This window comes from Tetrahymena thermophila, assembly GCF_000189635.1.
Source record: "Tetrahymena thermophila SB210 genomic scaffold scf_8254748, whole genome shotgun sequence".
NCBI lineage: Eukaryota > Ciliophora > Oligohymenophorea > Hymenostomatida > Tetrahymenidae > Tetrahymena > Tetrahymena thermophila.
In genome coordinates this window covers 51300-66344 of record NW_002476508.1, presented here as the reverse complement: position 1 = coordinate 66344, position 15045 = coordinate 51300, and the positions used below count along the sequence as shown (strand labels likewise).

Genomic DNA, 15045 nt, shown 5'->3' with positions numbered 1-15045 from the left:
GATTTTTTAATCGTCAACACGTCATAATACATAAATTCATTAAAAATACTGCAAAACATTCTAAAGTCTAATTAATTTGTCATAGTAATTGAAAAATTTAATCCACTCAAATACATACTGTGATACTGTTTTTTTTTTATTCTTGTAATTGTTTAATCAGGCAAAATCAAAACTTTACTCACTTTAATAAAAGAGTTTTCTCTTCCCACTAAAAATTTATTTAACATCTAGTTATTACCATCAAATATCTATTATTTACACTAATATTCTTTAAATAAAAAATTTTTATTTTAATTAAAATCAAGTGAGTTATTGATTGAGGTAGTTATTTAGTGGTTTATTTTTTTCGAGATCTTGATTTTGAAGAATTTGAAAAAAAGACAATCATTATTTATTTAAAGTTAATTCAATTATGTAATTTAGATTTTATAAAATTGCAATTACTCCTTTTTTAAAAGAAATATTATTTACAATTACATTTGTAACAAATTCAAATTCAAAGTAAACCATTTCTATTTTTAATATCAACTCCCAATCTTTATTTTCAATTATAATTTTTGATGAAAAAAATTTCATCAGTATCAAATTATTGATTAATTAAAGGCTTTTATTTTTCTCTTATAAAATGTTTTTAAAATTTTTCATGTATAATTTATTAAAGAAGACAAAGAGTTAATTACAACTTATTGAAATGTGTAAAAATTTCTCCTAAAAATAATATAACAAGTTTAATTAATAATTTCATTACAAATTTTTTAATTTTAATGAAATTAGGATAAAGATATTTTTACTTAATCAAAAAAAATTTTATAAATCAAATATTTTTGATAAATTAAATTTTTAGTATTTTTTAAGCAATAAAAAATATTTATTTTATCATTTAATTATTTAAGAAAAAAATAAAACCATTTTGCTTTACATATTGATATGATTTCATAGATAAAGAAATAAAAAAATAATGTTAACTCTAATTTTTAAAAGTATTTGTTTCTTTTTTTGATTAATTGATTCTTAATTTGTCTGTTTTCTGTTGAGATTTAATTGTTTAAAAATGGGAGAACATAAAAAAAAAATAAATCTTTTTATTTAAAATAATAATTTTATTTAAAAGCATAAAGTTTTTTGTTTTGAAAGTTTGTTAATTTGATTAATAAAATTGGATATTTAAATTTATTATTTTATAATAGCTTAATTTAAATTAATTTAATTTATTGTTTTAAAGATTAATCAAAGATAAAAGTGTATGCTTTTTTGTTTGTTTGTTTGTTTGTTTGTTTGTTTGTTTATTTTGAATTTTATTGATATCAAAAAAGAACTTTAGATTATTTCAAATTAATTAGATAAAAAGGCTAGTTGATTATATTATACAATTAAGGATCATCATTATATATTACAGCATAATCCACAAATAAATAAATAGGTAATATAAGATGTCTCATAGCATAGAAATAGAAATAAACAATTTACTTAGCGAAGCTGTCTATTATAGAAATAAAAAAGACTAAGAAGATTCAATAGAAAAGAGCATATAGTGTATAGAATAGGCAGACAAACTCATTAAGCAAAACATTCGTGATTCATTTATAAACTTGTCTTATGATACAATCATCAATTTTGCAGAAACTGCAATTACAATTATAGGTCATGAGAAACTTAGCGAATATTACATAGACCTTTTCTTCTAAAGAAATAAATCAAAAGGTTAAATGTATATTAGAGCTCTTCTAGTTAAGGCTAGGCTTATCGCTTTAAATGGACATTAAGAATTATTAAAGGGAGAGGAAATGATAACAAATCTTTAAAAATCTCTAGGCTATGTAAATGAAGCACTTGAAATTATTAAAAATTCAGATAAAAATAAATATTCGTTTCTAATCTACAATGCTTCAGTTTGCGTTTATAACATAATTCGCTTTATGATTAAATAAAATTGGTCTAAATATTTTACAGATGTAGTTAAAACTCTAGATTAATTATTTGACGATGTAGATGAACCTGATTATAATTGGCGTTGTAGGTAAATCACTCATTTTAAATAATAATTCTTATCACTTCAATTATCAGTCAATTATAATAGAGCAAATGATATATTCTTTTAAACATATGGCATTATTTGGAATTTCATATTTGTTAAATCTTTTAATTCACTGAATCTTATAAAAAGAAGTTATATTTATTTAAATAATTAAAATGAGCGATAGATAAATTCACAAAAAGATATGCAAAAAGCGCTAAAAAATTAAAAAAATATTTTAATTTGCTGACTTAGAATTTAATTTAAAAATTGTTTATCTATTTCTTTTGATTTTATAAAATAAATAAATAAATATATTTATTTATTTATAGATATACTTGGATCCTCTTTTAGTGTTTATATGATAGCGACTAGAAATAAGAAGCAATTAAGGTTTTGGATAGGTTATGGGAAAATACTAAAAAGAAGGGACCTTGCAATTTTCAAGATTAACTTTTGAGACTGAGGATCCATCTTTGTAAAGAAAATCCTGCCTAATTAGGTAACATTAAAAAAGAAATAGAGTCAAATAAAGAAGATGACAGAGGTTGGAAGCTGCTATTAACTTTATAAATGATGAAATCAGGACTAATTTTAGAAGCCCAAATAGAAAAAGAACTTATAAATGTGATTAATTCTATGAGTAGTTCAATTCTACCTGGTAATGAAATGGCATAGACTAACAAACTTGCTCCAATTATTTTAGAAAGACTTGCTGAAGCAGGTAGAATAGCTTTGCATCACAATTTAATTAATATAGCTGATTCAATTACTTCATTTTTAAGTCGTGTCCGCTAGCCCGTGCAAGTTCTGTAAGAGTACAACAAAGCTGAATTACGTATTAAAAAAGCAGGACCTCTAATTGATAATAAAACTGGTATGAGATTAAATTAAGTATAAATAAAAATGTAAGAAGTTGATAGAAGAATAGAGGCATTAAAAATACTTGAAAAGGTAATTAATTGATTATTTTTTAATTTTGAACGAACATTTAAATTCTGAAAAATATTTATTGTTAAATATAATTTTTTTATTAACTACTATTTTATTTATTCTTTCCTTCCTTCCTTTCTTCCTTCATTTATAAGTAAATAAAATAAATAAACAAACAAACAAGTATGCATGTAAAATACAAATAGAATTTTTTCGTTATTTAATTATAATTAAATAATGAATTGATGGCAGTTTTTCAATTTGTGTTTTAATTTATTAGAAAAGAAAAAAAATTGTTTACACTACTGCATAATACGAATACTTTTGATTAAAATATTAGAAGGGGAAAAATTATAGCCGCAAATAAAAATAATTAAACAGTTTATAACATCGACTCAAAAATACTTACAATGATAAAATTTAACTTTCCGAACTTACCCGTTTATGTTAAAAATTTCAAAAACTCAAACATCAGAATCACATCAGTCAACGTATATAGTGTTAGACCAGTTAGATAACTAACATTCCCAATAAAATTCATTTAGGTTTTTATATATGGAAATATTTACATATGAAATAAATTTTTTTTAAATTGAATGCACTACTAATTTTATTAGTGCCTTTATTGAATTTTAAAACTTCTAAGAGCAAACACAACATAAATCAATAAATCTCTTTATTTTTCCTAACATCCCAAATTTCTTAAGTCTAAAATTTTTTAGGTTTTTTAAATGAAATTATATTAATTCAGATGAAATAGTTTATTTTTAAGTTGAAAAAGCTAATATTGATGGTACCTTTTTTGAATTTTAAAATTTCAAAGAGCAAAATCATTTGAGTCAATCTATCAATTTTATTGATCATGTTTAATTAGCTAATATTCATAATCAGAAGGCAGATATTTTTGGGTTTATTTAGATGAAAGTATATTAAATGAAATAGCTTATTTTTAAGTTAAATACATTAATTTTAATGAAAAATTTATTATTGAAGTAATTTTATATCAAAAATATTTATTTTAAAGGCTATGTAGGCAATAGGAAATAACAAAAACTCAAGGTATTTAGATTCAGATTTAGTATACGATGGTGCTGTGTTAATCTGGAATATTAGTTTACCTTTTTTGAATGCAACATATAGATAACACGTTGTTAAGGCATTCACTATAGCTTGTGAATATTTGGAAAAAATATAAAGTAATGATCATGCCTTGCGTGTGAATTTTCATCTTGAACTAGCTAAAAGCGAATTGGCTGAAGAAAACACACTTAATGCAGGAGTTCATATTCGTAAAGCTTTGCAGCTTGACTACTCGATACCACTTGCAAAAGTCAAGAATTTAGTCAAAGAAGATTAAGATAAAAGTTTGTATCAAAGACCCTACGAAAGATATTTAAAAAGTCTTTAAGACAAAATTAATTTAAAATCAAATTAAAATGCCGAAGCTAAAACTGTTGTAGAAAAAGTAATATTTTTTATCTTTAAAAGCTTTTTTAATAATTTTGATTTTTTTCAATAATATTATTTTATTGGTTAAAAGGTTATATTAGATTTAGAAAATGCTATGAACCAGAAACAAGAAAACACTAAAATCGACATATTATAAAAATGTTTGGGAAGTCTAGTTAATTTAGAAGAAAAAGAGTATGTGCTAGACGAAAAGAGAGATTTGGTTGAAGAAGAAATTAACAAAGAAAAATTAAAACACAAATAGGACAATCTCTATCAATATAAATAAAAAAAATTACTTGGTAACTTAATTTTTTTGATTTGATTTGATTTCATTTCATTTTAATTTATTTCAATTCAAATTCTTTTGATAAAATTCTTGAAATTACATTTTTTAAAGAGTTATAGAATTTTTGTTTTTCTAGCAAATCAATTATAAGGATTAATTAATTAATTATTATCAAAGAAAAGAAATGCTTAAAAAATTCTTATCACTTTATAAACTTGAATGCACACTTTTGCATATCGATTAATTAACCTATATATTTTTTATTAACTTTTACTTTACACAACAAAAAAGTTTTCAAAAAAATAAATTTTGATTGCTTTTTGTTTTTGATATAGAATGATAGTCAAAGAAATAATTTGCTAAAAATAAAAACTTTATGGCTCAAATAAATAAAAATATTTTAATCACAACTTTCTTAATTTAAGATGATTATTTTTTTTCTGCTCAAAGTCTTTATTTGTTAAATATATTTTTTTCTTCATTTAAAAATTATTATTTTCTATATTATTTATTTTAAGTTTCTATAATTTTCTATTTAAAAAATTAAAGCGGCTGATATCGCTTAGATGGCTTTTGACTGGGAGTAAGATGATCTCGCTATTAAGGCATGTGAGTTTGTTGTTGCCAATACATGGGAAATTAGTAATTCGGAGGAAATGATTCTCGCTTAAGTCTAATGTTATTACATGATGGCATAAATTACTATCGATGAACTAATTAAAGATAATTTTGTTATTGCTTTTGCAGACCCTGAAAGAATTGAAGCAGAAGAAGAAAATGAAAATGTTTAAGAAGAACTTTCTGCTGAAAAGAAAAAAGAAGTACTTGAAAAAAAGGAAAATCTAGTGGCTTACTTCCTAAAAGGTCTTGAATTAGCTGATAGCATTAACTAAAGCTGGCTTGTCTTCAACGGAGCTATATATATTTGGAACAACTTTTTATCTATTTTTAGAAATCCAATATTCGACTCAAAGTTACTGAGTTCAATTTCTACTCTGCTTAAAAAGTTCTTTGAAACAATGAAAGTTTCTTTTAAAGAGCTTGAAAAAAAATAAATCATTGACTATGACAGAGACACCAAAATTTAAGTTAATGCCAACATCGGTTTAGTTTATGCTAGATTAATGGAAGGTAAAAAAGAATATGAAGAAGTCATGCGTGTTTGCGAAGCCTTGCTCTAACTACCTCTAGGATCTCACACAAGAAAACTTATCAATTCTATTAAGGCAAGAGTTGCAGGAGCACAAAAAGGAGGTAATAAAGCACCAGAAAAAGGAGGAAAAGCAGTAAAGGGAGGAGCTGCAGAATAGCAAACTGGTACTTCTACTGAACACGTGCTATTCGAAGTAGTTTCACAGGTAAATTCAATTAAATTGTTATTTCTAAACTAATTCTTGAGATTTTAATCAAATGATAAGTTAGTAAATGTTTATTTATTTGCAAAGGAGAAGCATTTAACCAATTTAATTTAATACTTTAATTTAATTGATTGATTCATTATAAACTAAACAAAAATTTTTTTCTAAATTTTTAGCATTAATTTATAATTTTTTTTCACCAATAAACTTCAAATATATTAATTGTTATCTTATAAATAAATTCCTCAAATATTTAAAAATAATTCTAGCTTAAAAACCAAAAAATTAAGATCTTTACTACCAACAAACAGGCTTTCATAATAAAAATAATTATTTTTTAGTTATTTAAAATCTTTTTAAAGTGGTTATTGTGGATATTTGATTTTAATATAAATGAAAATCTATTAGAGTAAAAATTTATATTTTATAACAATTAATTTTAGAGATTTTATAACATTTAATTTTAGAGATTTTAAATAAATATTGATTGATTAATTTTATTCTAAATATTTTTTTTATAAAATAGCTAGAAATTATCACTAATAGTACAAACAGCTAAACTAGTTAAGATTTAATTAAAAAATGTTTTGAAACACTTAGAACTTGGTAGGCAAAAGAAAACGATGAAACAGAACTTGAACTGCATGCTGAATTATGGGCAAGATTGGCAAGGCTCTCTTTAAATGAAGAAAGTATAACTATGCTTAAATATAGCTTACGTTGTGTTGAAAATTCTTTATCTTTGCTAAACCCTAACACTGATCTTTAAGGTATACAACTAAAATTTAACAAAATTAAAGTAAAAATTTACAATAAAAAGGAATTCCTTCAAGTAGATTGAGATGGTACAGTTTAGCAGAGTATTTGTATAGTGAAAACTTACTCAGAATGCTTAATCCTGAAACTCAAGAATAAAAGAGCTAAGAATAGCTTTTATTCCATGCTCTCAAACATGCAGTAGAAGGAGCAAATAAAGGTTTGAAGGCTGGTATCAATTCATTGGTCTTAGATGCTTCTAAATTAGTTTGGAATATTTGTGCAAAGCTATAGGACTCAGCTTTGAATAGAAAAGCTTTGATTAAGCCCATTTTTTCAACTATTTTTTATCTTAAAAGTTGCAAAGAAAAAAGTGAGCCTGATTTAATACTTTTATTGAGCTAACTTCTATTCAGGGCAGCACTAGAAAATGAAGAGTATCATTTGGGTGAGAATGTTGCAGATATGGTATTTGAGTTAATACCAAAGTCTATGCAAAAACCAGTGTGGGAAGCTAAAATGATTTTTATGAGTAAGCAAGGTAAAAATGAGCTATAAGCTATCTCAAACATGAAAGAAGCAGATGCATCATTACAATCAAAAGTAAGTATTATAAATGAACAAAAATTAATTTCTAATTTATAAAAGCTAAACAATATGATGAATGTTTAATAATCTGTTAAGATAGTTTTATAAATTAAAAAAATAATTTAAAATTAGTTTTATTTTCTTAAGTTTTTATTGTTTATTTTAAATATCAAAAAATTTTTCTCATTTTGATTACAAAATTTCAATGAAAAATTTTATTTAAATTAAAGGTTTGGATTAGATTGGCTAGAGCTTCTAATGCTATTTACAAACAATACAATGCTTATAGCAAGGCAATTGAAATTTTGAAAAAAGAGAACTCATAGGAAATTGTTGAGGTTTACATTGAATTTGCTGAATGGCTTCTCAGGAACCCTGAAAACAATAATAACAGTAATAATGCTATGGCCATAAAAGATAATGATAACAATGAGAGATTCCCATCAAGCCTCTCAAATGTAGTTTAACAGCTAGAATTAGCAGCTGATATTCTTATTGGGATTGAGAATGATGGTGATGACTAAGAAGATGATATGATGGACTATGAAGAAAAAGGTTCAGTAATTTTCTCTAGACTCGACAAAAAATCAACCTTGTCTAAAAATTCAAAAGCTAAATCCAAGTAATATATATACTGATTCTAAAGAAAAAAAATAAAAATAAAAACACTTAATAAAAATTTTTTGGTGTTGACTACTAAAAGTGTTAATTTTTCACTAATTTCCCACTAAAATGGTAGTCAAAAGTATATTTTATTCAATATCTTCTTATTTTGATTAAAATGATATTGCTAAATATTATAAATACTTACCTACCTACCCATCTGAAAAATAAGTTTTGTAATTAAAGAATATTAATCGCTTCTTACCCTAAAAAATACGATATTTATTTACTTCCTTCCTTAATTTTTGATTTCAAACTACCCTTAATTAAATGATTTATATCTTTACTAGAAATAAATAGGGTATATTTAATCAAATATCATAAAAAGGTGATAGATGCATTTCAAAAACTATCACCCTACTCTATCTACATATTTATCTCTCTTTATCACTCAAGAAAAATTTTGTTGCAATATAAAAATATCTTTCTTACACTTTTTTATTTACTTACTTACTTTTTTTTAAATAGAGCATCTGCTTCTAAGAAATCAAGTAAAAACACTACAAAGACGAATAAAAAAATAGAATAGAAGGATAAAAGAGGCTCTGCTAGTTCTAGAATGTCTAAAGCCTCAATAAGAGTTGCAAAAACCATTAAATCAAAACAAAGTAAAAGCATCTTCACTTAAAGAGAAGAAGATTCAAATCCTGAATGTCTCAACTGTGCTCACTTTGAACGTTTAATGAGAATACATGCTATGTTAGCTACAGTGAGTCCAAAACAGGAAACCTAAATTCAATATTGTCTAGATGCAAAGCTTTTCTTAATAAAAATATTTGAAATATCTTTCAACACATTAAATTAATTTGAAGTTAATGCCGTAAACTATGCAAACATAAAATAGTAAAATCCTAATGAGAAATAACCAGGTGGAGCAGCAAATCAACTTAAATAAGAGCAATAAGAAGCAGCACTTCCAAAATATTAGTTCCCATAAAATGTAGAAGATTGGATCAAACTTGAATTCTCAGCTAAATTCATTGAAAAGGCTAAGACTTCTGAAGATTATACATTTATGGGTAAATTCCTTTTTGAAAAAGCTGAAGTTACATTCACATATGTTAACTATCTCATAAATGTATTTGAATCTGCTGGCCTTCATATCCACAATGTTCCTCTTCTCGTTTTCTAAAGGTAGACATTTTATTAAAAAATATATTCATTAATAAATAACTCAATAAAATTTAGAGAAAACATTTATGACTTTTTTTTTTACATTTTTTGTTTATGGGGAAATATTTATTTTTCTTGTTTTTTTAAAAATGGATAGATTTTTTGCAAGAGAAATTATAGGGAATTAACACCTAGCAATGCTTTATGACATGAAATTTGTCAAGCTTTTGCATCTTTTAGGCTACCACAGTGAAGCTGAAAAAATACCTGCAGTAAATTAGTAAAAGTTAAAGTTAACTGATCATGAAAGGAAAAACTATTTGGCAAAAACTGAATCATCAAAAGTTTTATCTACAACAAAAAAAGCTGTTGATCTAAGTGAACAAATTATTCCCAAACCAAATCTCGTAAAGGAAATAAGTTCTTACCAAATATGGATTGATTTGGCAAAAGAGCTATTCTAAATAGGAGACCTTATAAGAGCTAAAGATTTGCTAAATGAGGCATACAAGCATGCAAAAGTACTTTCAGAAAAAGAATCTATGGGAGAAATTCATCTTTATTTAGGTAATTTCTTATAGTAATATACTTAGTCTAAGTATTTAAAATAAAAAAAGGCGCTATTCAATATCTGGAAGGAGAGTATATTGAATCATTAGAAAATCATATGAAATCCCATAAATTTATAAAAGAAATAGCAGTTTGGTAAATTAAGATTTATTATTTTTTTTCTAATACTTCGATATTTTCATCAATCAATTTACTGAAATGAAATGAGTAAGCCTTAAAATTTTTGTTAATCAACCTAAGATAAAAAAGTAATTTTTAACGAAGTAAAAAAATTTAATTTTTTCCTTAAAATGAATAGCAATGTAAGTGAGTGTAAATTTTGAAGAAATTAAAAAAAATTTTCAGTACTTTCTTCTAAAATTGATTTTTTAATGATTTTGGAGAAATTTAAAAAATTGTTACAGTATGTATATAGATATTTAAATAAACATCAAACAAACAAACATACTTAAAGTAAATCAATTATATCTAAATTTTTTTGAAAAAGTGAAGTTTTTTTTTTCATTTAAAATAATTAAATTGATATATTCTTCAATTAGTTAGTAACTAATTTGACTGAAAATATTTTGTAAGTTAATTTAAATAGCTTACATAGTAAAAAAAGGTACAGTGTGTTATATTTTTATTCAAGATTTGTCTTTTTTAATTTCAGCTTGCTTTTATGAATTACTAATTTATCCACCGCTGGTTTTATTTTGCAATTAGTAATTTATAAATAACCGGTTCAAAACTTATTCTGTCTTACCTAAGTACACTTTATCAATTTTAATCACACCTAGTGGATCGAAATTTTCACAAAATTAAATATTTAAATATTTGATTTTTTTTAAAAATGTAAAATAATAAAATATTATTTTGCTAAAAATTAACTCAGCATCAAAATAAAATAAACAATTTTTCATGCTTTGCAATTAAAGAATAATTCTTAAAATTAAACTATGAAATACAAGAGTATTTATTTATTCTTTTGAGCAAGCGTTTTCATTAAATGTAATGTTCTTAATAAAAAATGCTTATATTTAAACAAATTTTATAATTTTAATGATAATCTCGAAACAATTTTTAGTTTTGAAATTTCCTAATATGATGCTATCTTATTTTTTAAGTAAGAGTATTTTAAGGTAATTTTAATCTGTATATAAAGATTAAACAATTTAATTAAGACTTTCTCTATCACTAAGAAATTTTAAGGCAAATTTTTAATTATCAAGTTACATAAAACAATAAAAATATTTCTCATTGTAACCTTTAAATTGAATAATATCTATTTACAATAAAAAGGGAGTTGAGCGCAGTTGAGACCTTCAAGACATTAAAGAAGCTCAATAAATATGAAGACATTAAGAATTTCCTATAAAGAATGATTGATGTTTTTTCACAGTAATTACTTATAAATTAAATTAAACTCTTTTAAATTACAAATATAAAATTTTATACAATAAAGAGCTAAAGATAAATAAAACCAGGCATCAAATATCTTGCAAATAGAATAAATATTATGTACTTTATACTTGCTCCTTGCCAAGGTTTACCTCAAGCTTATGAGAAGAGAATATTCTGATGAGATGGAGAAAGAAGCCTTTAAAGCATTAAAAGGTGCTAGAGAACAATTTGCAAAGGGTGGTGTTAAATTAATTCAAGTTAAAATTCTTTTGAATATTTTTGAAAAGCTTTATTCATGGTGCGAAAAGTTGAATCTTTCTGATATGAATGAAGTAAATATTTCCTTCCGCTTGCTATCTAAACTGCAACAATAATTGTTTGAAATGGACTTCCACATGATTAATGTCCTTAAATATTCATCTCTTATTGAAAAGAGATCTGAAAATGCATAAACTCCTCTCACCTTTTATCATTGCAAGAATAGAGTTCAACTTGCATCTTCATTCTGTTAATATGGTTTGATAAAAGGAATTAAGAAAAAATATGATGATATACATTTAGCATTGGTAACTCAGGAAGATGAAGACAAAAAACGCAAGAGAGATGAAGATAACTAAAGAGAAGAAGAGGAAGATAATAGACTAATTTAAAATCTCATCAACGAAAAAAATCAAATTAGCAATCCCTCTAGAGTAGACAGATCATAAGGAGCTGGTGATGATAAAAATTTAAAGTTAAAAGAATACATTAGTAAACTCAACAAGATTATCGAATTAGAGCTTTAACCAACTTCGAGAAGGTTTGAATCATTCGAAAAAACAATATCAATCTTAGAGTCTATTAAAAGCAAATTCCCTACAGACTCATATGATTATGTAATTGCTAATATTGAGTGGGCTAGAGCTAAAAGACTTTTAGTAAAAATAAATTAATTTTGTTTTATCTACCAACCAACCTCTTTATTTTAATTTCTTCATTTGTTCTAGCAGCAAGTTATCTATCTGTCTAGCTTGTTTACTTCAAGATAATAAATACTACTTTGATTAATTTATCTTTTGTGATAAAGTTTATTTGATAACTTTATACTCAAACAAAACAAACAAACTAGCACAAAGCATTAGTTTTTGTTTGTTTGTTTGTTTGAGCTTCTCATATTAAAATAGAATAGCATTTTATTATTTTTATGTATTTTGTTTTTATTTAATTTAAATATTTTCTAATTAATTATGAAAAGGCAGAAGATAGGGCACAAATGCAAGAAATATGGTAAATAAAAGAAAATAAAACAGAAGCAGATGACTAATAGAGCATTCTAAATTAATAATAGCAAAATAATTCTCAAGGGAATATTCCTAACGATCTTTAACAGAACACAAATACTGTTTAAAGTTAATAACAAGATGAATATGATGAGTAAAGCCCTTCTTCAGAATCTTAAATTATTGATTATCTTTCTGATAGTCTGAACACTATTAACAATTTATATATTAATGAATATAAATCAATTGACGATCCTATAAAATCCAAAAATGCCCCTTCATATGTTAAAAAATTCTGCCAAGAATTCCTTGAAAATCTGGGTATTCATGTAAAATTTTTTTTATCATTTTAAGAATGTTTAGTAATATTATAAAATAAAAACTTTTAGGGTGCTGATAAAAGTTTTGAATTTTTGGCTAAATACTAGCATTACTAGTATACTGAATTTGTTGTTAATTTGGCTAAATAAGCTATGTATGGAAAGCACAAGTTTGTTTCATACTAGCGCTTGATAAAGCACGTTTACAATCAAGCTGGACACTTGAATTAAGAAGCCTTTAAGTCTCTCACTTAGGGTTTCAAAATATGGGATAACATTTTCAAGACTGAAGACTACACTGAAATAATTACTAAATTATTACCAAACGGATCTTCTTATTTAATTTTACAATTTTCAAATGACAAAAGGTAATTTAACAGATTTTATTGTTTACGATTAATTCAAATGAATTTTACTTAAAATAGATTCCTTTACTTTGGCTTTTTGAGAATCAGCAAAGATAGGAAGTTAGAAGTTAAGCTAAAAAGAAAGGAGATGAAGCTGGAAGACCATTAAACTATATAGAAATTAAAATTAAGATATAACTTGATAAAAACAGCTCTAGTTAAGACTCCTATTATTCAAGAAAAAGATTATACCTCGATTGTTAATCAACAAGAAGAAGAATATCTTCAAATATTACAAGAAATAGAAGAATTTTGTTCTTTCTTTACTGATGAAATAGGTCCTTTAATTAACAGTTCACCTGAATTAGATGCTTAACTTGAATAAGAGTTATAGCAATAATTGCTCTAACAGTAACAAGAAAAAGGAGCTAAAGGAGCAAAGCCCGCTCAAGCAGCACCTCCAAAAAAGGACAATAAAGCAGCCCCCAAAAAAGGTGCTAATAAAGATGAGCTTTTTGAGTATGAAAGTCCACTTCCTCCTACTAAAACAGGAATAGAATCTCTTGTTTTATTACTTGACACTTCTCTCTTTAACTTACCATTCGAACAGCTATCAATTTTTAAATCTATTCCTGCGATTTCTAGAGATTTCTCTCTCCTTTAACTCTCAAAAAGACTTAAATCGATAGGTAAAAAAATGAAATTCAAAACAAAATCTTCAAATACCAAATATATTTTTTAAAAGTTAGCAATTTAATTTTTTTATTAATAAAATAAAAAGGATTTTAACCTACTCTAAATAACAGCTATGGAATTGCTAAAGATAAGCTTAAATATGTTGCATACTCGTTTAAGAAAGATGAGCCTGATAATAAATATGAAATAGATCCTATTTTTGAAAAAAATAAAACTTTATTGCCTAATTGTAAGTGGGAAGGTGTTTCTTCTTGCAATAGAATAGCAAGTATAGGAGAATGGTAAAAATATCTCTCTAATGGCTCTTTGCTTCTCTTTTATGGTAATCCTGGTCTAATGAATATTTTAACTCCTCGTTTATTGATAGATATGAATGAAATATGCCAAACAAAAGCTGTAGTTATAATAGATAAAATTAATGCCAAGAAGACAGTTTTAGAAAAATACTCTTCACTTGACCCAGAAGGTGAAAAAACTCCTTTACATGAATCTCTTATAAACTCATCAGCTCTCCTTACCATTTTAGGAATTTCTTCTATTGCTTCAACACAATGGGCAGTAGAACCAAACTTAATTCCTTAAATGGTTGACTCATTTTTAAATCAACTCAATGATGAAATTTACATATCTGCAACACTTTCTAAATTTAAGGTAATAAAAATTGATTAATTAATATAATTGAAAAAATTCCTTTTTTATATTAAAAATTCTAAAATAAAAAAACAGTTTTATCATTTTTAAATAGAAAATAATTAAAAGTTTGAATAAAAGATTTTAAATTTTCTAATTTTATTTTCCATATTAGGAGCCATAAGTCATATACGTTGACAGAAATGGTGTTCCAGTTGATATAAAGAAAGAAGAAGATAACAAAAAAGGTTAACCTGCAGGCAAAGGTGCTGCAAATACTAAGAAAGAAGAAAAACCTTTAGATGAGGCTAATTAATTAACTGAAAAACATGTACCAAAGAAAAGACTGGCTACAGATAATGTTATATTTGTTGGTGTGCCAATAATAAGACTTTCATGATGAAAATTATGAATTAATATTTTTTGTTTAAAATTTTTTATAAATATAAATTAGTAATTTTATTTTAAAAACTTATCCTCTCTAATCTATAAAATATAAATTAAAAATGTTTTTAAATAAATTATAAAGAAATATTTATTATCTAATTTAAAAATCACTTAACTGAACTAAAAGTAAGCAATTATATTATTGAACTAAAAATATACAGAAGGAATCAGTAAAAAAACTTTTTAAGGAATTGTTAAATTTTTTATTTTATAAAGTGCGAATGAAATTT

General features: G+C 24.6%; 1 protein-coding gene across 1 annotated transcript; it reads left to right on the top strand. All coding sequences in view use genetic code 6, as the record gives it.

The window, feature by feature from the left end:
• Positions 1-1430: 1430 nt before the first annotated feature.
• On the top strand, positions 1431-14768 carry TTHERM_00705200 (hypothetical protein; the record flags this gene model as incomplete). Its single annotated transcript, XM_001010949.2, has 18 exons — positions 1431-2017; positions 2347-2968; positions 3972-4412; positions 4488-4698; positions 5235-6043; positions 6570-6813; positions 6864-7402; positions 7618-8009; positions 8519-9184; positions 9321-9730; positions 9781-9868; positions 11015-11113; positions 11178-12033; positions 12351-12704; positions 12765-13063; positions 13121-13731; positions 13824-14389; positions 14544-14768. The coding sequence occupies 18 exons, from the start codon at positions 1431-1433 to the stop codon at positions 14766-14768; spliced, it is 8019 nt and encodes a 2672-aa protein (XP_001010949.2).
• Positions 14769-15045: the final 277 nt, after the last annotated feature.